This window comes from Podarcis pityusensis (assembly GCF_964106645.2).
Source record: "Podarcis pityusensis genome assembly, chromosome: 3".
Classification (NCBI taxonomy): domain Eukaryota; kingdom Metazoa; phylum Chordata; class Lepidosauria; order Squamata; family Lacertidae; genus Podarcis; species Podarcis pityusensis.
In genome coordinates, this window is record NC_138026.1 from 96038154 (window position 1) to 96065210 (window position 27057).

Sequence of the window (27057 nt, forward strand, 5' to 3'; positions counted from 1 at the left end):
AAATGTCAGGAGGGAAGGGATATCCAAAGAAAGCAGGGAGGGCACAGGGCCTCAAGGAAAATAGGCAGAAAGATTAAAAAAGGATTCTAGTAAGCAAAAGAAGGCAAACACATACATGTTTGGGTCGCCTGCTTGCTCCCCACCCCCCCGGCCACATACACGTAAACAATGCTTCTACTGTAAAACATTTCTCTCTGGCAGAAAGTGAAATCTGTTATGATTAAATGGGCACAAGATTTTGGACATAACATTATGTTTGCTGACTGGGAACAGTTGTGGACCACAGGTATGAAGTTTACGGCATGTAATGCTTTAAGAGAGAATATTATGAAAATGATATACAGGTGGTACATGACCCCAGTCAAGCTTGCAAAAAGGGCGGTAGTTCTTAAGCTGGGTCTTTTCAGTCTCTGTTTTCGATATAAGTGTAATATATGCCTCTTTCCATGACTCTGGCGCCCTTTTCCCTTCCAATATTTCATTGCAGACTTCCTTCAAAGGTTGCAATAACCACTCTTTCAAAGATCTGTAGTATCTAGAAGTCAGCCCATCCGGTCCTGGAGATTTGCCCAGTTGCATATTTTGTATGGCACCTTCTACTTCCTGTTCAGATATTTTATAGTTCAACATTAATTTACTTTCTTGAGAGATTTTTTGTAATCCATTTGTCTTCAAAAATTGGTCCATTTCTTTCTGTGGCCCTTGTGTGTATAATTGTTTAAAGTACCTCTGGAAGGTACATTCTTTCACCTTTGGTGGACGTGCCCAAGGATTAAGGCTTTCTGGGAAATGATATATAATGAACTGAAAAAGGTATTTAAATATACCTTCTTGAAGAAACCAGAGGCCTTTCTCCTGGGCATAGTCGGCCAATTGGTGCCAAAGAAGGATAGAACCTTTTTTACAAGATCTACCCACTTTGGAAGAATGGCAGATGAAGCTGATGGACTATATGGAACTGGCAGAAATGACTGGCAGAATCCGAGACCAGGGAGAAGAGTCGGTGGAAGAAGAGTGGAAGAAATTCAAAGATTATCTACAGAAATATTATAAAACTAATGAATGTTAGAATGATGTTGGATAGAAATTAAGTGGTTTCCAGCTGTAATGCTTTAAGGGAATATGAAAAAAGGGTTATAAATAGGTAAAAATCTAATGCTATTATTTTTAAGATCAAGGATTAGGATAATTAAAGAGGGTAAGGGTTTGCTGAACCAACAGATTGAAGTGGAATACAAAAAAGGGAGGTACGAGGAGGTCCGGGAAACAAGCTAAAGGAAAATAAGTAATGGAAAATCTGGGTGTTTTTAACCATTTTTATTTTGTATTTTTGTTATTTTTTCCATTTTTATTGTAATATTTTAAAACATCTTAATAAATATCTTATAAATATATATATATATACAGTGGTACCTCGGGTTACAAACACTTTGGGTTACAAACACTTTGGGTTACAAACTCCGCTAACCCGGAAGTAGTACCTCGGGTTGCGAACTTTGCCCCAGGATGAGAACGGGAATCGTGTGCTGATGGCGCGGCAGCAGCGAGAGGCCCCATTAGCAAAAGTGCACCTCAGGTTAAGAACGGTTTCGGGTTAAGAACGGACCTCTGGACAAATTAAGTTCATAACCCGAGTTCATACCACTGTACTGCAAATGACACCACAGGAAGAAGTGATGGCTCTGATTGGCTTGTGAATGCAGGAAGAATGAATGGTTCTGATTGGCTTAGGCTGTCTTGATTGACAGGAAGGGATCCAGTGCCCCATCCCCCCTCCTTATAAACCTTTGTTTGTTTTTCTCTCTGTGGCTTCTTACACAGAAAAAAGGGAAGGGGAATGAGGAAAAGAGTGTACCACCCTATCTGAACCATTTCTTTGGGTGGGAGATGGTGGCTTTTGGTGGGACCTGCTGGTAGTGATTGTTTTGATTGGCTAAAAAGTCCTGTGCTTTAATTTTTGTGTATTTTGTCTTGTGCTTTAGCTATGTTTGAAAGGAGTTAGGGGCTATGTATGTATAGCTTTCAACTTTCCAGAAGCCCCTTGCTGGCAAATGAGTAGTTTAAAATAAATGTGGCAATATCATTTTATTTCTGCATTACTAATAAAAACATCTTACTGATTTTGCTATCATGCAGTAATCAAATCTAAAAGTCAGCAAGCTAACTTTTGAGAGCACTGTGGTCAAGCAGATGTATTCCAAGGACTTTTCAGTTCAGCCATGTGCTTATACCTGTTTAGTTGATGTTTGCTTAAATTCACACGAAAAGATTCTGTCAGCACAAATATTTGGGGAATGACAGTTCTCCTTATTGATATCCACAAGATAATCCTGAACAAACAGCAGCATTTTCTACTTATTGCTCAGTTTATGTCATTGATTCTGTTCTTGATTTAAAAGGTATCAGTCATCAAGGGAACAGAAAAAGAAGTTTTGAATTTAGGTGACATTAAAATCAGGATCTCATCGTTGCCTAGGGGCCAAAAGGTTATTTTTCGGTATGTTCAGTATAGGTTTTTTAAAAAATATTTTTAATAGTAAACCAATACATATTACAAAATATTTTTGAACCTCATCTCAGTCTCAGCCCAGGGTTGATATGGAACATGAAAAAAAAATGATTAATAATAACCAAAAGCTGCCTTACATAGTTCTTTGGAGTTCAATTTACCCATACCCAGTCTGAGAAGAATTCCCAAAGTTGTGAAGTTATTTTGAAAGGTTAAATGTTTTAGGTAAATATTTAATATATGCAAAATATTTAATTAGAATATGCAGACTCTATCTCCGTAAATAAAATATAAGTATGTAAAACTGCTTGCAGCTGAAAAGGGAAAGCCTTTTGATAACTGAGTATTTTGAGTAACATAGTCCATTGCTAAGCAAATATAATATACATGAGGAGCAGTCATATGTTTGAAATAACTTTCTGGGGAAAAAATTATTAAGAGAAAGAGAGAAGGAAAAACGTTTAACTTTGTTCAACATATGGGGTGCTTTCAGACAAGTGACAACTTTGCATGTGACAATTGATGTGGTAAAGTTGCATGCTTAGTTACTGATGAACAAACCCAAGAAAAGGATCCATCAGTGGGGAACAGGGGCAAGGTTTCATGCCTATTTATGAGAACTGGTGACATTGGTAGTCTTTACTTTAATGTGAATACAAGGTGTGTGTGAAGTGACAGCTGTGTCCATAAATGTAATTTGGGCCTTCTTGATTGCAACACCCAAATTGTGAAACTTCTTTCCTAAGAAAGGTTCACTTTTGACTTGTACAGTTAAGATCTTCTTATTCTTCCAGATGTTCCACTTGTTATAATTCCTACCTCCTTGAGTTAAAGCTCACTAGTTTTGTAATGTTGTTTTAATATTGTAAACTACCCTGGGTCACTTTTGCAAACCGAAAGGCAGTAAATAAATTAGGTTAAAAATAAAGTTCAGTCAGGGCCAGCCCACCCATTCAGCAAGATGAGGTGATGGCCTCAGGTTGCAGGATCCACAGGGGCAGAAGATCTGGCTTCCAAGGAATAGATTGCCTGCGCTGCTGCCATGGTAGCAGTGACAGCTGTAGCACACTCCATGGACACGGCCGGATTAAGGTTTGATGAGGCCCTAAGCTATTGAAGGTAATGGGTCCCTTTATATGTCCAGCTGTCCTTTGTCAACAGCAAATTGTCACTGTTTTTTGTGTTGAATATATGCTATATGGTAATTTATGGACCTAATAGGTATCTAAAGCCATTTGCACATAACAAAATAAGTATTTTAGCAAAGTTATTGTTGAACTAAATACAATTAAGAAGTATATTTATAATGAATGATTTTAGAGTGTTGTGTTGTGTTGTACTGTTGTATTGTTTTATTGTTGTTAGCCGCCCTGAGCCCGGCTTCGGCTGGGGAGGGCAGGATATAAATAAAATTTATTATTATTATTATTATTATTATTATTATTAATAATAGTGAAATAACTATTAAACTCTAACTTAAAATTATTTTTATTCATAACAAACTTAATAATGCAAACACATTGGCATTTGGCAATAATAAAAGTTCCTTTAGAAACACAATTTACAAAGACTCATAATCTAGTCTCTAGAAACTTGCTATAACATGAAATAATAATAGGTGTAAGTATATGATGCAAACTACTAATAATTATAAATAGCAGAATGTAGGCACCCTATATACAGAAATGAGCAAACCAGTGATATTTTAGGGAGCAGGCCAGCAGGTGGGGCTCAATATTTAGATCACAGGATCCTACACAACACAAAACACTGTTGCTGTATGTAGGTTTTATTTTATTTGTTTTTTATCTTATATTTTGGAAATGTACATCCAGGTTTTTTTTTCCCTTTAATTTTTTGTGGGCCCCCAAGAGAGTGTGGCCCTAAGCTATAGCTGGTTTAGCTTATACATAAATCTGGCACTGTCCATGGAGGCCAGATCTGTCGCCTCGTGCCCTCTTGGTGAATAGGAGGCACTGCCGGTCTCCTCCCACCCCTAGGGAGGAAATGGTGGGGGCTACCCTCTGGGGTCTCCTGGGGGTCTGCACCTGCTCGGTGTGACTTACAGCAGACCCCTTTCCCCACCAGACAGGCCTTTGGTTCCTCCTTCAACTATTGGATAAGGTTGATTTGATTCCTCTCCTTGTTTCAGATGCAGATCTTTATTCCCCTCCTCTTTGTTCCTGATGCAGTTCTTCATTCACCCATTCTTTCCTGGCAGGGGGGCAGCAGCACCATTTTGTGGTTTGCCTCAGATGCCAAAATGGTTTGGGCTGACCCCGAGTATAATAATTCATAGTCAGCATAGTTGTCAAGGTTAGCTCTGCTATTGTATAGTCATTATTAATCTCAGAGCTTTAGGCAGAACTCTCTGCCTAAATCTTGTAGAAACCTTGTAGCAGAATTCTGGCCAACTTGGTGTTTTTTTTGAAAGAGCTGATAAAAATCTAGTGGTCTTCAGATGTGAATTCTCCTGCTTGCCTTTTGCAGGTTGATTGCAAAGCAATTTGCACAGCTGGGCAGGTCTGCAGGTGTTTGGAAATGTGTTCGATAGGTGGCCACCTACTAACACATGAGTTAATGCAGAGGACATGGGAAACCTCACAGGAACTGAAACTCTGCTGGCTGTTAGCTCAGGTTGTGCCAATAAATCAGAAAGCCATAAGGGCAGGCTTACCTGTGCTAGAAGCATTTGTTTCCTTGGTGGAGAAGATTGCTTCGGTTGAAAATATGTTTTGTTATTTTAAAGGAAAAGGCTGCAAATCAACTTAAATCTCCTAAAGCGGATATACAGGGAGTGTATATTTTATAAATGGCTAACACTGAAAAGACAGTTGTTACTTTTTAGATTGTACTTTAAAAATATGGTTTGCCTTTTTCATTCTCTGTGTTGTTTTTTTAAAGAAATGAACCAGCAAAGACTGTACGCCTTGTTCAGACAATGAGGAAGAGGTGTTAGATGCTCATGCTTCCTCCTTAGTGGGGGGGGGGGGGAGAGAAGATACTTAATGGACATGGGGAGATCCTGCAGGGTTTATGTTGTAAGGCAAGGGAGATCCAGCATTTGTTTCAGTACAGGATCTCTTCAGTGTACTTGGTGTTTTCTCTCAGTGGCAGGGAGGGGGAACCTGTGGCCCTCCAGATGTTGCCAAACTACAAATCCCATCAGCTCCAGGGATTATGGGAGTTGCAGTGCAGCAACATCTGGCAGGTCACAGGTTCTCCACTTCTGCTGCGTGATGAGGGGATGAGCGCATGGGTAGCGTACTATTGAAAGTGCAAATTCATTGAATTCCAGAGCCTCTGTAAGCAGGGATTTCCAGTTTCATTCTAGGAAGCAAGACACATGTTTTTTTTCTCACTTGGGTTATCCATATTTGAAAAAAGTTAACATATGAAGTATCCTTGAAAAATAGCCTTCTATAGTGTGTTTTGTGGCAGTAGTTTTTTTAAAAAGAGCACAAATATTGACAACTGTAAGTCTTCTGGAGTAGTGAGGCACCTCATCAGACTTGTGTGTGTGTGTGTATTGCTGAGACATGAGTGTATGTGAAACTGCAGTGGAATAGAAATACAATAGTGGCTATACTGTTATGCAGTTATTCCAGGAAGTCATACATGTATGGGTAATTATATGATATCTTCTGAAGATTCATATGCCTGTATGCCAGAGGGGGAAATGACTTTCCTGAATACTTTTCCTGGACTTTTCTTCAGCTGAACTTTGCCTCTTTTGCAAATGAGATTTCAAGCCTCAGTGAATCAGATCTGCAGTCAGACAAGTGGAAAAATGCTTTTCCTGCTTGATACTCAGTATTTACCATTGTATCATCTAATGCACAATCTAAAAATCAGTATTGCCAAATCAAAATTCCCATAATTTGTCTCCTTCCCTTTATGTATCTGCAAAATACTTTTGCATTATCCTAGCAGAATAAGGATCATCCAATTGCTTTTTGTTGTGGTCTAAAATAACCCAGGCCACCTGGGTTATTTTTATTTATTTATTTAGAAGAGCCACTGCTCAGGGTAAAACCATCAGGGGGAAATATAGAAGAAATAAATACATGTCACTTTTTAAAAAGTATGGAATAGAAATAAAGACAACATTAACATTTATGCATCTTACTCATGGTACTGTAGGTAGAAATCTTTAGATGAGCAACCTGGTGTGGATCTAGACACAGGAAAAAATGCTATCAATAAGTCAGAAATTGGATTGTTATAACAAAAGGGAAAAAAATCTCTATGGAAAATCATGTTTTAAAATGTCCTGCTCTCTAGCGCCATCTGGTGTTGCATGTTTATAGCGCATTCAAATCGCTGTTTCTTTACTAATGTAGTTGAGTCCCTAGATGCTTTCCATGAGAAAGGTTGGAATACTGCTGTAGGAATAATGTCTCTCTCATTTGTATAGAGGTTTCTCCTTGTCAAGGAGAAGGGGCCATGTACACAAAAAAGAATAAAAACTACAACAATGAATTCACAGCAGGCAGTGTTCTGTGTAGTCTAGTTGTTCAGTGGGAAAGCACAATGCAAAGGCAAACAGGAGGTGGAGGTTCAAGCCTCAAGGTATAGACTTCTGTGTTGGGGGTAGTGGTTGGGCAGCCAAAGACTATATATCCTTGGTGGAGTGCTATAATTAGCTACTGTCAGGATTGGGCCATGGGCAGGAGACTGGAATGAATCAAGAGCCCAGAAGCACCTGGGTCCTTAAGGTATCCTGGGCCATTTTGAAGGGGAGTTGCCTTTGTCTTTTGTTCCCAGGAACAGTGGGAAAAGGATGTGCAGACTATGGGAGAGACAGAGTTTAGATTTTTTGCTCTGATCTGTTCTGTTATACAATAGTACCTTGGGTTACATTTGCTTTAGGTTACATATGCTTCAGGTTACAGACTCCACTAACCCAGAAATAATGCTTCAGGTTAAGAACTTTGCTTCAGGATGAGAGCAGAAATTGTGCTCCGGCGGCGCGGCAGCAGCAGGAGGCCCCATTGGCTAAAGTGGTGCTTCAGGTTAAGAACAGTTTCAGGTTAAGAACGGACCTCCGGAACAAATTAAGTACTTAACCCGAGGTACCACTATATACCGCATTGGCCCAAGTATAACCCCCCCCCCCAAATTCTGACCATGAAAAGTTTATGTGTCACTTATATTCACAACCTTACAAAAATTGGCTTTTATGATATTGCTGCTGAAATAGCTGCCCTAGGTCTGTGGCTCTGCCTTGCTTTCCAAGGCTGGAATGGAGAGTGCCCCCCCCCGGATTCCACCACGAGGGCCATCAGGGGTGCGGGACAGTGGCCCCCGTCCTGACTGTGGCTCCCAAGCCTTTCCTGAACCGCCAGAAAGAAGGGGGAAGGGAGGAAGACTGCCGACAAAGCGGCGTGGCTCCCCCCCCCCCCCGGAAGCAGCACAGGGGAATGATACCCGTGGGATTGTCTTCTACATTTGCCATTTACGGGTATGAGTGCCTGTGAAATTTTAAGGGAGCGGCTTATATTCAGGTATTGTCTTTTTTTCCTCCCTCACCCCCTGAATTTTAAAGGTGTGGCTTATTTGTGGGTGCGGCTTATATTCGGGACAATACGGTATTTAAGAAGAAGAACCTATGCTTGATCATGCATTTGATTTATACAACTTTCTGGATGTATCATTGATTGTTTTGTATCTGTTTTGAATAAGTTCTGGTTAGTAAAGATGCGTTTAGACATTTTTTATTCCAAAAGGAGTCAGCTTTTATTGCATCCAATTGCTGCACAATATTAATATCTGCATTACGGCAGTGTTTAACTTAGGCAACCTTTTTTGCAGTTATAACTTTTCACTGTTGTTGGGTTGGATATGACAGACCCCTAAGAAGCATAGGATTCTGATGAAAGGCTTCTTCTTCTCCCCCACACCTCCCAGTACTCGGGTGTTAACTATTGTGTGGTTGACTCTACCTATAGTTGAGCATAGACGTATGATTAAATTACATTGATATTAGTCCTGTTGTAGGATCATAAATCGAAATACATTAGTGAAATCATGGTTTCACTAATCCAAAGAAGTCCTGTAATGGTCTCCAAACTGTTTTATTAATATTGTGTTGATTAGGGACCTGCCATTACTGTGGAAGTTCCACTGCTGCGTTCCCTTCACCACCCTGTGGACAGATTGAGAAATATGCTTTAGGGAGACATAGAAGACAGAAGTGCCATGCCATCATTGCTCCAGTTTCTACTAGCTACTTTTGAGTGACATTCACAGCAAGAAAGAACAATCATTTCATACATTCATCAGTCAGTGCAGAGAATGTAATTGTCCATTGTCCTTGCCTAGGACAAGCATGGTGAGAGGAGAGATTTATTATACCCTCTCAAATATGTGAGCTCAAAAGATGTCAGGGAAATAATCTTTGCTCTCACTGTTTACTAATTACACAACCGTATGTAAGACAGACCTGATGCAAACCCCCCCCCCAAAAAAAACTTGTTTGAGCAATAGCTATAATGTTTGCTTGTTCATTGGTTGGCACAGAGCAGTCCATGTGTCCAATAATGCACTTTGGTCCTTCAAATAAATGATCCATCTTGATTTGGGATGGGGGAGTAATTCAATTCAGATCACAGTTTAAGGTGCACCTTTTTCATTTGCACTTTCCATAACTGTATCTGAAGTGAAACACACCAGTCCTTCAATATTCACATTTTTCTGAATTTTGCAATGCAGTTCTTCAGCCAAGTAAGGCGTACCAACATGCATGTGTTGAGGTAAAGTGTGCATTACAATGAATATATTAGTGAAAACTTACAAAATGCATTATATTAGGGGAAATTGCTTTGCAAAAATGTGTATATTTTGGGGGGTACATGGAATTTACTTACTTGACTGCCTAACACCATAAGCGCCCAACTCTGTATTTTGTTTCCTTTTTTGGTATCCTCCTCCCTCCACTCCTGGGCAAGACAGAGCAATAATAGAAAGGAAAGTTGCATTGCACAATGACACATTCATATAGATTATGACAAACTGTTTCAAATGGGGAAAAGAAGTGGCAAAACACAATTTATCTCTCTAAGTAGTTGCAGCAGTTTATGCTCAAAGGGTGAATTTAGGTGGTGTGTTCATCTGTCAAAGGTTCCTTTAGGGAAGGAACCACTTTAGGAGGATTCAGCTGCATGGGCTATGCTCTCAACATCTGGAAATTTGACAGTGAACTCTCTTGTATAGATAGGGGTGTATCTGTTTTGTGGTGTTGTTTTAATATTTTCATGGAAAAATGTGCCTTGTTTTTGGTTCTCTGGTTGGGCTAATAGGAAGGTTGACTTATTTGTGTACTATCAAAAGTTCCAGCTTCTGTTTGAGTCGAAGAACCCCGTCAACATACTGTCATGTAGTATTGCAACATTTTAAAAAGAACAAATCAGTGTTAAATTTCCCAAAGTGACCATGAAGTGAAGTGGGTGTTCTTGATCCCATACTGACTCAATAATTTTGATTTTGTGTGTGTGTGTCAGTTTGACTCTTACTGATTTGGATAGAATAACAGCATTAATCCTTTGGTGTTAGTTGCACAAGTAAAATGTTCTTAGCACATTCTGAAAACTAGACTTTCTGGCCATAGCGTTTGAGCCATCAGTGAATCTAATGTAAATGCAACAGAAGATAAACAGATGTCAAAGCAGGGTCAGAAATGGAACCATAGAACTTCCCTCTAATGTTCCAGTGATGGAAGGGAGCAGTTTGAAAGTGCATTCAATAAGCATAAAGTAAGCATTATTGATGTTTTCAAAGTGTTAGCATCCCATGTAATGCTGGAGTGTTGGCTTCTCTATTAAGCTCTTTGGAACCAGCCGATCCAGAGATCTCACCACTAAGCGCTAATGCATTTTGCATTAACGCTTAACACCAACAAAGTGTGACTCACCACAGTGGTGGGGTTAAAAAAGAGAAGCAACAACACAGGGTTTCAGTTATCTGCAGCACATAAGCAAATGCATGAACCAAACCTTTAAATGTGATGTTTGCATGTGTGTTTATCTCTTCTTCTTCTTTTTTAAAGAAAAATGTCAGAATGAGCTTTTTTGTTTTAAATAGCAAATTATATTTTAGTGGTTTGATGTTACTGAGCTTTGGGGTTCCATTGCAGTTTATATAGAGCTGCACTGAATTTTTGTGTTCTGACAATTTTTACATGGGCTTTTAAAGGGAAAGCAAAATCCCACTCAAAAACCTGCTGCCTTTCTGTCTTTTTCCCCATCCCCCCTCATTTATTTGCAGCCCATTTCAATGCTTTTCTTCTTCTTCACTCTATGTTCTTAGACAATTGGGTATCACATGGAGAATGTGATGATGTTATGGGGGACTGTGATGAGAGAGCTTGGTAGCTTATGAATAAAACAGGTTAGAGGTGGGGTAACGTTGGCTTGGATTCCCAGCCCCCATATAATCCCTCAAAAATAATACCCCTCAGTAATGGTCAATCTACTTAAGTTGTGCCCTCAAAACCCCTCTCAGATCAAATCCATAACTCTGTTGCATGCAAAAGTCTCATGTTCCGTGGGCTTCAGTATTGACAGCAGCCCCTTGTCATGGTCAAATCACATCCTGTTGAGATGTAGGCTTTCAGCACCTTCTCCCTTTGTAGGGGAGGGGGACCTATGAGGATGGTCTGCTCTTGGAGGCTGATGGATCAAATGGGTTTCCAGATGGCCCTGTGAGATTTTCCAACTGATATGACTGGTGTTCCAGTTGAAGCATTGTCCAACCTGTAGAACAGCGGTTCTCAACCTGTGGGTCCCCAGATGTTGTTGGACTACAACTGCCATCATCCCTGAGCTCTGGCCTTGCTAGCTAGGGGTGATGGGAGTGTGATGGGAGTTGTAGTTCAGTAACATCTGGGGACCCACAGGTTGAGAAAGGCTGCTCTGGAACATCTGAATGGCTTGGGCCATTGTCATAATAGTCTCTGAGAGCCCTCTCCTGCTTCATGGAGCCCATTTGACTCCCAGTAAACTCCTAGTTATGGGACGCGGGTGGCGCTGTGGGTAAAACCTCAGTGCCTAGGACTTGCCGATAGTCGGGTCGGCAGTTCGAATCCCCGTGGCGGGGTGCGCTCCCGCTGCTCGGTCCCAGCGCCTGCCAACCCAGCAGTTCGGAAGCACCCCCGGGTGCAAGTAGATAAATAGGGACCGCTTACTAGCGGGAAGGTAAACGGCGTTTCCGTGTGCTGTGCTGGCTCGCCAGATGCAGCTTGTCACGCTGGCCACGTGACCCGGAAGTGTCTCCGGACAGCGCTGGCCCCCGGCCTCTTAAGTGAGATGGGAGCACAACCCTAGAGTCGGACACAACTGGCCTGTACGGGCAGGGGTACCTTTACCTTTAAACTCCTAGTTTAGGGCAAGGAAATTAGCTGGGAGACTGCTTGAACACAAGTGGAAGAAAACAATCAAATGCAATCAAACTCTGGCTGAGGGCTCATCATCAAGCCTACCTAGTAGCAGTGAAGGCAGCAAAGAATACATACTTTGTTACCTCTATTATATCCTCTTTGTGCCATATGGCAGAGCTTTCCTGGGTAGTGAGGGGCCTCTTACAGTCTGGCCTGAAGGAGGTGGCAGAACTGATGGTAGCTCACTGTGACTTGTTTGCAAAGCAATATGAGGATAAAATTGCTTGCATCCACCGGGATATTGACTCCACTATTAAAGCAGATGAACCTGAAAGAGGGGTGGGTGACATTACTTTATGGTGGTCCCAGTCCTACTTGGATGGTTGTTTCTTGGGGAGTGCTCTTCGGCCCTGTGGAACCTTCATTATGGGGTTCCTCAGGGTTTGATTTGTTCTCCATCCCATTAAACATCTACATGAAACCGCTGTTTGGGGTCATCCAGAGGTTTGGAGTACATTGTCAGCAATATGCTGATCTAGGTTAAATTACTGCAACACGTTATATGTGGGACTGCCTCTGAAGTCAGTTTGGAAACTTCAGTTGGTGCAGAATTCAGTGGCCAGGGTGCTCACCAGGGCAAGATGGTTTGAGCATATAACCCCAATCCTGGCTCAACTGCACTGGCTGCCAATTAGTTTTTGGGCCCAATTCAGATTGCTAGATTTGACATATAAACCCTTAAATGGCTCAGGCCTGCAATACCCCAAGGACCTCCTCTCCCCTTGTTAACCAAGCCAGACCTGGTGACAATCATCTGAGGCCCTTCTTCATGTGCCTCCTCCATGAGAGGTTCAGAGGGTGGCAACATGAGAATGGGCCTGTGTGGTTATTTGGTAAGTGTCGCTAATATGCATGAGACTACAATGCAGGGGGACAGGTGTGGACCTCCAGATCATTTTGTCTGGCTCTCAGAACTCCCCCTTAGCCATCTCCCCATCCCAGGCCACACACTTTACTAACCTTGCACCAAGCTTTCCTTGAGTGCTTTTGCCTGGCTGGAATGTGCCCCTGAGCTGTGCTAATGCCTTCTGCTTGCCTGGATGGAGCTAATTTTTCCATGGTTATAATTAGCTCGCTGTGCAAAGATAAGAGTCACATCCATTGCTCTTTGTGTTTGCCTTCATTGTTGGCCTGTAGCCAGCAGGAGGTTCCCCACAAGGTAATGTGGCCCTTAGGCTGATAAAGGTTCCCAACCCCTGTTATAATATTTAACTGGCTTCAATGTTGCAGCCCTTGGTCCCAATCTTGTAGCAATCTAAACAGCACAAGCTGTTATTTTAACACAGGGAGTTAAAAAGTCACTTGGGAATTTAGTACAGATACGTTCATATGCATTCGCATGCACGTTTTTAATAATAAAATGTAGTTTTGTATGTTATTTTCATTAATATATGAATTTTTGTGGACACCTTTTGGCTTGAGGAAAATTCAGAAAGATGTGGATTTTGAAGGATAGCCGTGTTCCTGCTTGCTTACCACAAAAATGTTAAAAAATGGGCAGCAGTGGGCAGAAAATACCGAAACACACACATCGGTCTAATGCTTGGTAGATCAGATGTGATTATGAAATGCGTTAACTTTGAATAAAGTCTTGGGGAATCTGTTGCATCTGACCCTTCTGGCTGCACCCCTTGCCTCACACAAATGCCTGCAGTTGGTAGGTATGAAAAAAGTACACTTCTTATTTACATAGTTCAGTAAGGTACTTTTTCCTCCTCTCTCAGCTGCCAACCTAGCTGTTTGGCTAGCATCCACTGTAATCTGTTCTCCTTCATTATGTTAATCTGTGGGCGGAAAGATTTCTGTCATCTTCAAATCGCTTGTACAGCAATGGTAAACACCTTGGCCTGTCTGTAATTGGACAGGTGTCTGCATTGGTGTCACCCAGCTTTTAATTCAATTAAAGAACTGGCTGCTCTGCTCTCATTACCCACTCATTTCCTCTGCACTTCCAGTCAGTCAGTGAAATTTATACTCAGCGCCTGCCTATCCTGCAGTACAAAGTCAGCAGCCCCATAACTAAGATCCTCATTGATGTACACACACATTAATTTATAGCTGAGCAAATTAAATTATGCATTGTTATGAAAATATTCTGAGACTGTCATAGGTACTTGTAGTGGGTTTTAGGAAGAACTTTTATCTTAAAACATAATCATGCATTAGTTATGACAGCTGAGTAGATGATGAAGCACTGGATGTGGGGCCCCCAAAAAAACTTTGTCTTGAATTTTGGTCAGTTCTATATTGTGCTATGAATATCCAGGTATGCCCAAATGCTAGAGTTCACCAATAACACCTACAGAGCTCTACGCAATATTTTTTAAAAGCTAAATGAGCACATTTCTAGCTAGAATGTGGATTGTAATTGAGTTGATTGCAGAGTAGCATTGGGACTAAAAACGGTGTATGTGTTCATCTATAAAACCCATCATCATCATCATCACCATCAGATAATTATGACTTCCCAAGTTAACTTCAGTTTTTTTAAGGATGTCAACTTCAATTTTTTTAAGGATGCAGCAATATAAAGTAGATCCAGTTTCCTGGGAGTAAGTTTATTTCTGAGTATACATGTATAGGTTTGTACTGTTAATTTACATATTTGTCAAACATAAACACTCATAAAAGCATAAAAAATTAATAAACAGTAGAATAAAATTAATCAAAAATACCATACATATGAACAGTGCTTTTTCTGGGGGTAGACAGGGGTACACATACCCCTAATTTTTGTGTGAATCTTTGTACTTTTGTCCATTTACTGTATTTATTTCCCTCAATTTGAACCATAAAATTGTGGTTTTCTTGAGTCAAAATGGGAATACCCCTAAACATTTTTTAAAGAAAAAAAGCACTGCATATGAATAGCGATATCTACAAAATTCTGTCTTAATCACTGAACCTTTAGTTTGTGACAAGAGTACTCTGATCCCTTGTCATATTTGCAGTATAATACTGTATAATACTACTGCAATGCAGGCAGGTTCTTCCTTTAAAAAATATTACGTCACAGCAAAAGTTCTAGTCTTTAAAAAAAAAAAAAAAAAAAAACACATGGTAGATTACAGGCAGTAAATCAATTGAAGGTACCACTCTTTCTGCCCAGTGAAGGGAACCTTTGGAAATAAATTAAAATTCCAACACAGACATTTTGACACAGTGACCCCATGAAACTGAATAATGTCATTTGTTAAATATGGATGTAAAGTTAAGAGTGTAGCAGCGAACTGAAATCACACCTAGCACAAGAGGTCCACTTGGTATGCAAAGCAAGTTTTTTTATTATTAAAATAGCCCCTGTTTAATCATTAGTAATATTTAATTTAGTATCTGTTTCAGAAGACAAACCTTGAGGCCTTATTTTGATTTATCTGAAGAAAATGAAGAAAAACCAGCAGTGTTGTACCATCAGGCTGTGGTTTTTAAATTTTCATTTACATTCCATTCTTAATGAAAAAGCACAACAGCTAGGCAGTATATGAAATGCAGCTCAAATATAAAGATTTTTTCTTATTATATTTCTGTTTTTTAATAAGTTTTATTAAATAGCAAGTGTATACTGTAGAATTACTGTATAATATTTCAAGTGAAACAATTATCTGTTCAAAATTCCTAAGTGACATTGAACAATATTTAAAAGATGGTCAGTGATAAAGATGGTTTAAATTGTGGCTCATCATAGTTCTTGGTATATGTCCCAGTTTTGAATTTCATTGGTTTTGCAGGACAGGGTGAAAGCTTCCCCTCCCCGCCAGTAAGATTGTATTAACCTTTGAGAAGTGAGTGAATTTAAATAAATTTGACAAACCTTTGAAATACGAAGTGGTCATATTTGATGGGAGGAAAGCCAAAAAATACAGAAGAAATATTTGGTATAACACTACTCTGCATTGATTGATGGCCTTGCAAGTTCACCTATTGGGGATTGATGAGAAGATGGGCATCATTTAAACACATTGTTGTGTATTCGCAACCAGGGTGGTTCAAGAACAAAGAAATGGTGGCTACTTTTTCAATTAATAGATGTGGGTAAAATGGGGTTTCTAAATCATGCTTGGGAACCAAATGGTGGTAGTAATTCTTGATCGATTAACACAGAGGTCTGATTTATATGACTCAGCCCACAGATAAATCTGTTTTTCTTGTAAATGATTCAGTCACATCCCATCATGGTTTAAATGCACTTAGCACATCTCTGTCCATTCATGTGTAGCAACAGTGCACCAGTGATCAGTGCACACCATTAGCATGCTGTAAAGGTAAAGGGTAAAGGGACCCCTGACCATTAGGACCAGTCGTGGCCGACTCTGGGGTTGCGGCACTCATCTCACTTTATTGGCCGAGGGAGCCGGCGTTTGCCCGCAGACAGCTTCCGGGTCATGAGGCCAGCATGTCTAAGCCACTTCTGGCAAACCAGAGCAGCGCACGGAAACGCCGTTTACCTTCCCGCCGGAGCAGTACCTATTTATCTACTTGTGCTTCGTGCTTTCGAACTGCTAGGTTGGCAGGAGCAGGGACCGAGCAACGGGAGCTCACCCCGTCGCGGGGATTCAAACCACGACCTTCTGATCAGCAAGCCCTAGGCTCTGTGGTTTAACCCACAGCACCATCCGCGTCCCCTTAGCATGCTATGCTATCTCTAAATGTGGATGGAGCTGGTAGATGTGGTAAGTGCATAGGGGAAGGCCTACAGCTCAGGGCTAAAGCCTCTGCTCTGCATGCAGATGGTCACAGTCTTTCAGGTTTCAACCCCTGGCATCTCCAGGTAGGGCTGGGAGAGACCCCTGCCTGAAATCCTGGAAAGCCCCTGCCAGTCAGTGTAGACAAAATCAAGGAACATGGAACTTGCTATACGGTTTCTTGCTATAAGGAACTTCCTATGTACCTAAATATGGTGTGATATTTATCCATAAAATTTGTCGGCCGCTTTTCACCTCAGATGTCGTGCGTGTACACAAACATGTCTATTTAAACCTCAGTGGCTGCTTTTGGGAGAGTGGAGAGCAATTCTGGTTTTGCACCGGTCATTTGGCCCAGAGCGTAGCAGCTAAGAGACTGATAGAGAAAGTGCAACCCCAATTGTGATGCTGGAGGGGGTTGAAATGAGCAGATGCAGCCCTCTTGCCGGGCTGTGCTGTTGCAGAGGCCCCTGTGGACAGAATGAGGCTGAGTGGATCAAATTGAAAAATTAGTTTACTTTAGTCTGAAAAGGACATAAGTGAGAAGTGAAAATGCTCCAGTAGCCCATAAAAACTGGACAAATAATTGTAACTAATTAATTTCCCCCAATTCTTTCCTGTGGTTATTAGACTTGCCAAACTGAATTGTGCCTGAAGCAATAGTTGGAGGCAATATGGCTTCTTCTTTGGACAAAATATTCACATCAATTTTTAGAGAAGTGGGGGGGGGGAGGGATTTAGATGGGCTGGGAGGTTGGGTTGCATAACCCTAGATTGCCCCTGAATTTAACCTAAAGCAAAAATATTGAATCAGGCATTATAAATCAATAGGTAAAATCAATGCGTGAATGGGGGATTGGGATTGGATCCACCAGTCGTGGCCCTGACCTCCACATATCGATTATTCCTTCTGCACAAAATCTGCATCAATAGGTTCTGGACTAAAGTAGATGTTTTGAATGCAATTAACATGCACATTTTTCTTATGTAAGTAGCTGCCACAATGAAGCCTCCAAGTCTTGCAGGTGGGCAAGGGAAGCTTGACTCTTTTTCTCCTAGCTGTGATCCTGACCAACATTCCTCTCCCAAATGTCTGTTTGCATTTCAAGCGAAATTCCCCTCCCCCCCATCCCAAGACCTTGCTCAGACTTTCCTGTGGCTGATGTTTACATAACAAAAATGATACATGTTAATTACATTCATGCAATTAATGTCACGTCTAATTTCTGCGCGTGCAATCTGCATCCTTTTAAAATGCAGGGTACCGATAGTGTACACAGAATCAGATGTACCGACCAGTTAACACAGGGAGGTCAGGGATGAGGCCAGTGGGCACTATCTTGATTCTCCTTCCATGTGTTAAGTTTCAGAATTTCTAAATAGGGTAAAGATTAAATCGGAACATCCGGCTTGAGCAAAACCTCTGAGAAATCTCGGGGGAAGTTTTACAGCAAGGCTATCAATATTTCTCAGATGAGACTCGACCTGTCCCTGTCTATTGTAAACATATGATGTACAACTAGATTCACTATTGTGCTAAATTATCTTAGGGCATATCTTAATGTTCTGTGATCCTTGCATATTGTACACACCTCCACAAAGCATTGCTTATTTCTTTTGCAGGCATCCTGACAGGCTTGCAGCCCTTTGCAAAGTATGCTGTAACCCTAACGGCCTGCACTTTGGCTGGCTGTACTGAGAGCTCGCATGCCTTGAACATCTCCACTCCACAAGAAGGTAAAGTAATTTCAAAGGTCTTGACTTCCACATTTCAGTCATGAATAATAAAATAGGAGAGGAGCTAAATGCTGCAAAGCCATTTGCTGGAAAACCCCAACCTAATTTGATGACAAAGTGCATTGCCAGACCATAATTGCTCCATTTTTTGGGGGGTGCTAAAATGAATCAAACTCCATACCCTTTAATGACATGCATCTTTAATAGCTGTAATGCAGATTAATGGGCTTTTTAATTGCTGTTACATTGTTCATGCAAGAGCCTTGTCATTAATATGAAGCATCTGAAAGATTAATGAAAGCTTCCTCATTTTACTATGGCTCAGAAGTAAATCTAGAGACAGTCTGACTAAAAAGAATTGATTGTATGGCACAGTATGAAATTGAGAATCAAATGGTTGATTTCCATGGTCTCTTTTAACTGCTAAACACCAGCACAGGCAACAATTATTTCAGCCTGATGGAACCTCAAAATGCCAATTGGGCCGTTTATTAATCTGTTGTACTTGAAACTTAAAAGTTGCAAGCATAAATTATCATTTCTGAAGCTGGTATTAAGCTCAAGAGCAGCAAGAAAGAGATAATATGTTCGGGTTTTGCTTTTAGAGACCAGCTCAGTAACTTCTGTGTATCAATTACTGAGGAAAGGGTTCTCAAAAGATTTGCAGGATATTTATCTTAAACATAAAAGAAAATAACTTGAGCCAGATTGTAAAATTACACCAGTCCATAGCTTTCCCCATGAAATCAAAATTGCTTGTTTTCTTGATGGCAAATTTATGCTACCATAACAGCAAGAAGGACCTGGCCCTAATATTGTTTCAAAGAAGGCCTATAAGTTAACACAACCTTCTTTGTTTCTTGGATTACTCTATGGATGATTTTCTTTTAAGAATTTACCTTCATAAAAGTTTACCTTCAAGTGATGCAGTAGCAGAAGGTGATGCTGACATCCTAAGGAGACAAAGTTCACGCCCCAGGCTGTTCATATCTAGAATAACAGACGGTGGAATTTCCTCACATTCACTTTTACCTCCTAATCTGCCATAATAGATCATTCACTCTTATCACCCTAGATAGCTGCCTAATAATTTTAGAATCTGCATACTCAAAAGAAGTGTGGCTCATCTCTTTTCTCTAAATTGTTGCTTCTGAGTTGGAGTTGGAGTTGTTATTGCTGGCATTCGTCTGTCTCGAGAAACTCATCGGGTAGGCTTAAAGTGAAACTCCTCCCCTGCTAACAAAAAAATGCAACCCTCCAATTTTATTTTACCTATTTTTATTTTATTCAAAGATTTATATTCCACCCTTGAAATAAGATTTACGAGGTCATCTTATACAACTCTGAATTAAAATGGCATACTAAAATACAAAGTTGCAAGAACAAAGCCCCAAAAACAAAAACAAAATTCTGGGTTAAAGACTTTGGTTATAAAGCTTGTAGAATAAAAGTTTTGCCTAGTGCCAGAAAGATAACAATGTAGGTGAATAGTGTGCTCTATAGGCAATGTGCCACCACTGAAAAGGCTCTATCTGTGCTTTCTACCTGCCACAATTCATTTGAAGCAGGAACCCAGATATCTTCCAACCATCACCTCAGTGTACCCTCAGAAGTAATCAACAAGCGGTTGCATGCTAGTTGTGGGTAGGTGTGGCTTAAGGAAGCAGTGGGCGGGACCATAGCCCAAAATGGGTGGGGCCACCCATTCCTCTCTTTCTCTCTCCTCCCTCTCCCTGTCTGACACCCCCTAGAGGTTTTAACTGATTGATTGCAGGTGGTTTTGAATTTATTTATTTATTTCAGCAATTTATATAGTGCTTAATTATAATTGTCTTGGTACAGTGTACAGTGAACTCAACAAATACAATAAAGATACAAATCGGTTAAAACCTATAAAATCAGAAATGACTTAAAATGGCTGCTGAACTAAAAAGGTCTTCAATATACACTAGAAGTTCAACAAGGAAATGAGTCCAAGGCCACAAATTTCCCATGCCTGATGTACAGCCAAGGTGATACGGGACAAGGCAAAATGGGTTGCCAAATCTCCTTCTTCCTCGCAAACAGCACCCCTTATTTTTGAGGGCCAGCATTGAGAGGTATGCCTTGGCTGGCAGACCTGCTGGCTCTCAGTAGGGGAAGGAGCTTGCAGTCTTTTCTAGAGAGGACTATACACTCATGGCTTTTACAAGACTGCTTTGCAGACAAAAATAAGGTGGTTTTTTTGCTTGCAAAAGGTGTGTGTCTGCTCCATTTGGGATTTGAATCATTCCAAATTATTTCTCGAGGTTTTGTGAGAATTCATAAGGAATCATCCTGAACCTGCATGCATTCATTACAAGCATATCTCAATGTAATCCATTTAACTCCAGCCATTCCCAAAAGTTGAATCAAAAACCCAGTCAAGCCTGGGCAGTGTGTATGGAGGTCCTGGGCTGCCCAGACTCCAAGACCCCCCTCTTGACCTCACTGATGTGGTTCAAATGAAAGCAGAGCAATACATCTGGCACCAGCTTGGCTGCAGGAGTTGGCTGGAAGGAGGCGTACAATACACCATCCAACCATTTTAGGAACTCCATTCTGGATTTGTGTAGGATTTAGTGCATATGGTAATTCTCATGCAGACTGGCTTTTAGTTCCTTAATCATCACTATTTGTGCACTGTTTATATGAATCTATGCACAGATGCCATTCACAAACATCAGTTCTAGGTTACTTTGAAATGTATCTTTCAGTATTTTCTATTTATTTATGTATTTAAAATAATTTATATCCTGTTTTTTTCCCTCCCTGAAGAGAACACTGTAGCATACAATAAAGAGTAAAAAGCAATAAAATGTCTACTGAGATACTAAAGTCCCATTCCAAATCCCTAAATCCAGTTAGCATCTAGAGTCTTCTAAATGCACTCACTGATATTTTAGTGAATTGATAAGTTAATGCTCTGCTACTATTTGTCAATGAAAATTAGATTATTTGTGGATGGCTTTGAAAAAAACAAAGAAATTGCAAATACATAAATATGGAAGTCAAGCATTACCATGGACTTTACTAAATATAATAGTATCTGAGGACTTCTTTTGTAAAGCATTTAGCTCTTATTTTTATCTTCTAAATACTTGCAGTAGTGTAAACGAGCATTCTATAGGTGATTTAGAAAATAATCTCATTTATGCAGATGTATTGTCATGTATATAATGATTTTTTTGCTTCACAAAAAAATCAAATAAAGCCATGGGGAACATGTGTTTTATCCCTCAGAAGGATTGGACACAAAGTCAATGTAAGCAGTTTCTATTTTGGGATGCTCATGTTGCATGCATAGTAACAATCCACTGATGATACAGAAGAATGACAACAATCATACCCTCTAGCTTTCATCATTTCCCCATTGAACCATTCATCATTTAACATGCACATTGCCAACCAGTATTGGCTGATGCTATGCAAAAGGCTTGTGAATGATCAGGCTGCACTTGGATCAACAAGGCTGTTCCACAGCTTAGAGCAATGACAGAAGATTGCGGAGACCCTCTCTGGCATTGATCAGAATGGCGTTCAGTGTAAATAGCTATGGCATTTAGGTTTTCTCTCATCCATTCCGACTGGATCAGGCCCTCCTTGCTTCTGCTTGAAGTCTTTTACACAGAACTGAGTATGCAGATTGCTTAGTAGTATTTCTCATTGGCATAATTGTATTAATTATTTCTTCTACACCAACTTTGTGTACTTGTCAAAATGGAAAAGCAGGAAGTACTGTACCATTGTACCTACCTGGACGGTAGTTTTCCTTGTCCAGTGTTGCATCGCTGGGTTGGGCTTACTTGTGTCTCTGGTGGATGACGGCAGGAGTACCTTTTACAGGAAAGAGGTTGACCCCATCTTCAGTTTTGTGTACTGGGGGGGGGGGCAAGGGTAGCTGATCTCCCCTTGTCTCTAGAGCAATGGGCCCACTTGTCTGATCTGGGAAATCCGTTCTCTCACAGATCATAGGAGAAGGAGCAGTTTGGCCCTCTTAGTTGTACCTGTAATGATCCTCTGGTACCAAAGGGATAGCGGCTGTAACTACTGCTGCAAAGGGCCGCTCCAATTTCCTGCTTGGGGGCGGCGGCGATTGATGCCCATGCTTGTAGTGTTTCCAGGAGACTTTTTAGCATCCTAGCTGCTGCCAATCCCAGCTGTGATCCACTACTGTGGCCCACAACTATGATTAGTGAAATCAAATAAACATTTTAGCTGGGTGGAAATACCTTGGGAGAGCCTAGGAAAGCTGCCCGCTTCTCTGTTTTCCTAAGTCAGATGGTGAAGAAGGAGGGAAGGGGGAGAAATACTTAAAACTGCTTTTTTTTAAGAAATAAAAAGACAGTAACTTGTAAGAGGGCTAAAAAGTGAAACAAGGAAGAATAAAGTAAGCCAAGATGAAGAAATAAGAGGAGCCAAAGGGAATGTGATTGCTTTGTCGAAGCAGAAGTGAAAAACTGAAGAGAGGGCAGCCAACTTCCTGACAAAGCTACTCCTGCCTTCGTCCTCTAGAGGTGCAAATAAAACCAAATCAGTGATGCTACACTGGCAAGCACAAATGGGGGTTTTATTTTTTAAAAAATACATTTTCAATATATGTTAATTTTATATTGTTAAGTTGTTGTCTCCAAAGTCTAAACAATTAGCTATCATTGTCTTAAATTTTATTACAGATTTCAATGTAAAGTCTACTTTAGGTGTTATAAATTTTTCCTTCATTCCCCCCCCCCCCACAGCTCCACAAAATGTCCAGTCACCTACAGCTATTTCATTTCCCACATCTCTGTTCCTGAGTTGGGCTCCACCAAAAACACCAAATGGGATTATAACACAATATTATTTATACATGGATAATCAGCTTATTTATACTGGAAATGAAACAAAACATATTGTCAAAGGTGAGTTATTTTTCAGAGTCCTGTATGGAATACAATGGAGAAGATATATTTCCACCTTCGTGTTTGGCATTTTAGACTGATTACCCTTTCCGAATCAAGCATCAGGCAATGTGGAATACATATGCGCAGGATATTCAATTCCAGTCCTGCTTCCCCTGTTTTTCCACTACACCACTCCAATAGTCAGCCAGCATTAGTACTTTTGTATACCTTGGGCTTTCTCCTGGCTTGCTGGTACCTTCACCACTTCTGCATAGATGATACTGTTTTGGGTTCACAGAACTAGGATAATCACTGTTATTATTTATGACATAGAACACTATGGACTGGTTCACATAAGCCTGTTTGTCCACAGTACCAAGGAGGTGACCTGCACTGCTGAATGAGCCATCACAAATCAGTTGCCATAGATTTTTATATTGGGGAAAGGCCTTTTATGTTGGTCACAAACTGAGTTAGTGGAAGCAGGTAGGTCTGTTTAAAATTTCCTACAGTGTATCATCAATGCTAGATTCACCAGCCCAGCCCACTTGGCCCAGGAGGTGCCGGATAGTGATCACTGCTGATGGGTTCTGCCAGCATGTTAGAGGTTTGGCAGCTGCCTGAGGACACAGGATACAGATGCACCTGCTCATACAATGTGGATGGATGCTTCCTACCACTCTTACTGCATTAGCCTGGTCTACAACACAGGACTGAACTACTGTATTAGTTGCACTGACTCACCACCCCGTTTTTATGGGAAATATGTGTGAAATTGGTCAGAATCTAAAATCATAGAATCATAGAGTTGGAAGAGACCACAAGGGCCATCAAGTCCAACCCCCTGCCAAGCAGGAAACACCATCAGAGCACTCCTGACATATGGTTGTCAAGCCTCTGCTTAAAGACCTCCAAAGAAGGAGACTCCACCACACTCCTTGGCAGCAAATTCCACTGTCGAACAGCTCTTACTGTCAGGAAGTTCTTCCTAATGTTTAGGTGGAATCTTCTTTCTTGTAGTTTGGATCCATTGCTCCGTGTCCGCTTCTCTGGAGCAGCAGAAAACAACCTTTCTCCCTCCTCTATGTGACATCCTTTTATATATTTGAACATGGCTATCATATCACCCCTTAATCTCCTCTTCTCCAGGCTAAACATGCCCAGCTCCCTTAGCCGTTCCTCATAAGGCATCATTTCCAGGCCTTTGACCATTTTGGTTGCCCTCCTCTGGACACGTTCCAGTTTGTCAGTGTCCTTCTTGAACTGTGGTGCCCAGAACTGGACACAGTACTCCAGATGAGGTCTGACCAGAGCATAATACAGTGGCACTATTACTTCTCTTGATCTAGATGCTATATTCCTATTGATGCAGCCCAGAATTGCATTGGCTTTTTTAGCTGCCGCGTCACACTGTTGGCTCATGTCAAGTTTGTGGTCAACCAAGACTCCTAGATCCTTTTCACATGTACTGCTCTCAAGCCACGTGTCACCCATCTTGTATTTGTTCCTCTCATTTTTTTTGCCCAAGTGCAATACTTTACATTTCTCCCTGTTAAAATTCATCTTGTTTGTTTTGGCCCAGTTCTCTAATCTGTCAAGGTCGTTTTGAAGTGTGATCCTGTCCTCTGGGGTGTTAGCCACCCCTCCCAGTTTGGTGTCATCTGCAAATTTGAGCAGGATGCCCTTGAGTCCATCATCCAAGTCGTTGATAAAGATGTTGAATAAGACCGGGCCCAAGACAGAACCCTGTGGCACCCCACTAGTCACTCTTCTCCAGGATGAAGAGGAACCATTGATGAGCACCCTTTGGGTTCGGTCAGTCAGCCAGTTACAAATCCACTGAGTGGTAGCATAGTCAAGACCACATTTTACCAGCTTCTTTACAAGAATATCATGGGGCACCTTGTCAAATGCCTTGCTGAAATCAAGGTAGGCTACATCCACTGCGTTCCCTTCATCTACCAGGCTTGTAATTCTGTCAAAAAATGAGATCAGGTTAGTCTGACATGACTTATTTTTCAGAAATCCATGCTGACTATTGGTGATCACAGCATTCCTTTCTAGGTGCTCACAGACTGTTTGCTTAATGATCTGCTCCAGAATCTTCCCTGGTGATCTAAATACTCTGGCTTAACTAGTTTGTGGGACAAAACACAACTCATTTTCTGATGATACAGTTTCTTTAAATGTGTGGCATTTCTGCATTTTGAGTTAGTGCAGGAAACCTAGAATGCATTCTGTTAACATTTCTTGCAGTGCACATCCCATAAGCTACTAGTGTGGTGGGTCACTTCTGACACTGAAAAATGAGCCCAGTTAGAGAACCCCCTGAAGGCTGTTGATGTATACTATAATAAATAGTGCACACTTTAAGTCAAACTTTTTCATTCTGTATTCAAAGGTAATGGATTTTCCGTAACCATAGTAACCTTGGTGTATTTCTAGATAAATACATGAGGTATATACATTTTGGTTTTATTTTTGAATATAAACTACCACATTATGTATTGCTAATAATATGAAAAATAGGATATAGGTTCGCATAATGACAGTTTAAACTAGTATGCATTTTTCTTCTGCAAAAAAATAAATATTTATCAAATGTATAGGTGCAATTAATATCCCCCCTCCAGGTTTTCCTATATTCTTGTAGTGTCGTTTATCTTTTGGGGCTTTCCCCCCCCCCCCCAAGATCTCCATCAATCTTTTTTGTGTGTGCTCGTGTGTGTGCTGTCTTATTCTTCGGTTTCTAAGAATTTGGAATACAGACTGGTGGTAATATTATCATAAAAAGCATTATTAAAAGATCTGCGGGGAAAATGTTTTGTGATGCAGTTTGAGAATGATACAATTTATATATTTATAATTTTATGCCACTTTTCTGTGAAACAGGTGAAAATGCTTTTGCAGTAAGACTAGGCAAGCTAGTAGTAATTCTTGTGAGATATCAGCAAAAAAATTGAATGCCAGGAATCTCAATAACTGCTTTAGGTGTTTCCCAAGGGCTCTGAAATGCCCAGTGGACTTAAATAAAAACTCTCCCCCTTTAAACAGTGCAAACCACAGTACTGTATCACAAACCACTTTTGAAATGCTAATCCATATCCAAGAGACTTACCACGATATAGTGTAGGTAGGTATTCAAGAAACTCAAAGCTAAACCCTTGTGGGTCACGTGGAACTAGTTGTACAGTTCTTTGGACTCAGGCCACTGTGACCGACAGCCTCTACCTGAGCTAAAGAACTGAATCTAGGAGGATGTAAGAAACAAACTATCTAGACTTGTTGCTGGCATGCAAGCGGTGACAGGAGCAAGAAGCAATAACTATAGTGTCTGTTGCTCTTATTATCTCCCGGGGGGGGGGGTGTGTGGCTGGGCAGTTTGAACCCAAAGGGATGGGACAAATGTATAGGCAGCAGAACAGAGGTAGGCCCATGTGTGGGATGGGTCCTATTAAAGGCATCTTTCCCAATGACCCCCCCAAATCCTGGTGCTGACACTGGTTGTCCAGGTTAACTTTAATTGCTTTGAGCTTAGCCAGGCTCATTCTCAGGAGGGGAAAAGATCATTCTTAGGCTCCCAGGTGAGCTGTTTGTTGAAGATTTATCCTAATTTGTTAGCTCAAAGTTTGTGTGGAGGTGACCGGCTCTTTCTTGAGCGTTCATTCTTATTTGCTTTCGGGAGGGGGATATTAAATGATGTCGCATCAAGGTTTATCCCACACTTTCCAGTGCATACCCCATCACTTTCCTTATGGTTAAAACCTCCAGTTTTTTTTTTCATGGGATGTG

The 27057-nt window shown here is 40.8% G+C and overlaps 1 protein-coding gene across 5 annotated transcripts in view; it reads left to right on the top strand.

Annotated features, from left to right (window-relative positions):
* USH2A (usherin) overlaps window positions 1-27057 on the top strand; it is a 440966-nt gene that overhangs the window by 170691 nt on the left and 243218 nt on the right. For all 5 annotated transcript variants that reach the window (XM_081000469.1, XM_081000470.1, XM_081000471.1 and 2 more), the window contains exons 31-32: window positions 18251-18364; window positions 23122-23283. In XM_081000469.1, coding sequence (XP_080856595.1) covers window positions 18251-18364; window positions 23122-23283 — 276 coding nt within the window. The remainder of the gene's footprint in view (window positions 1-18250; window positions 18365-23121; window positions 23284-27057) is intronic.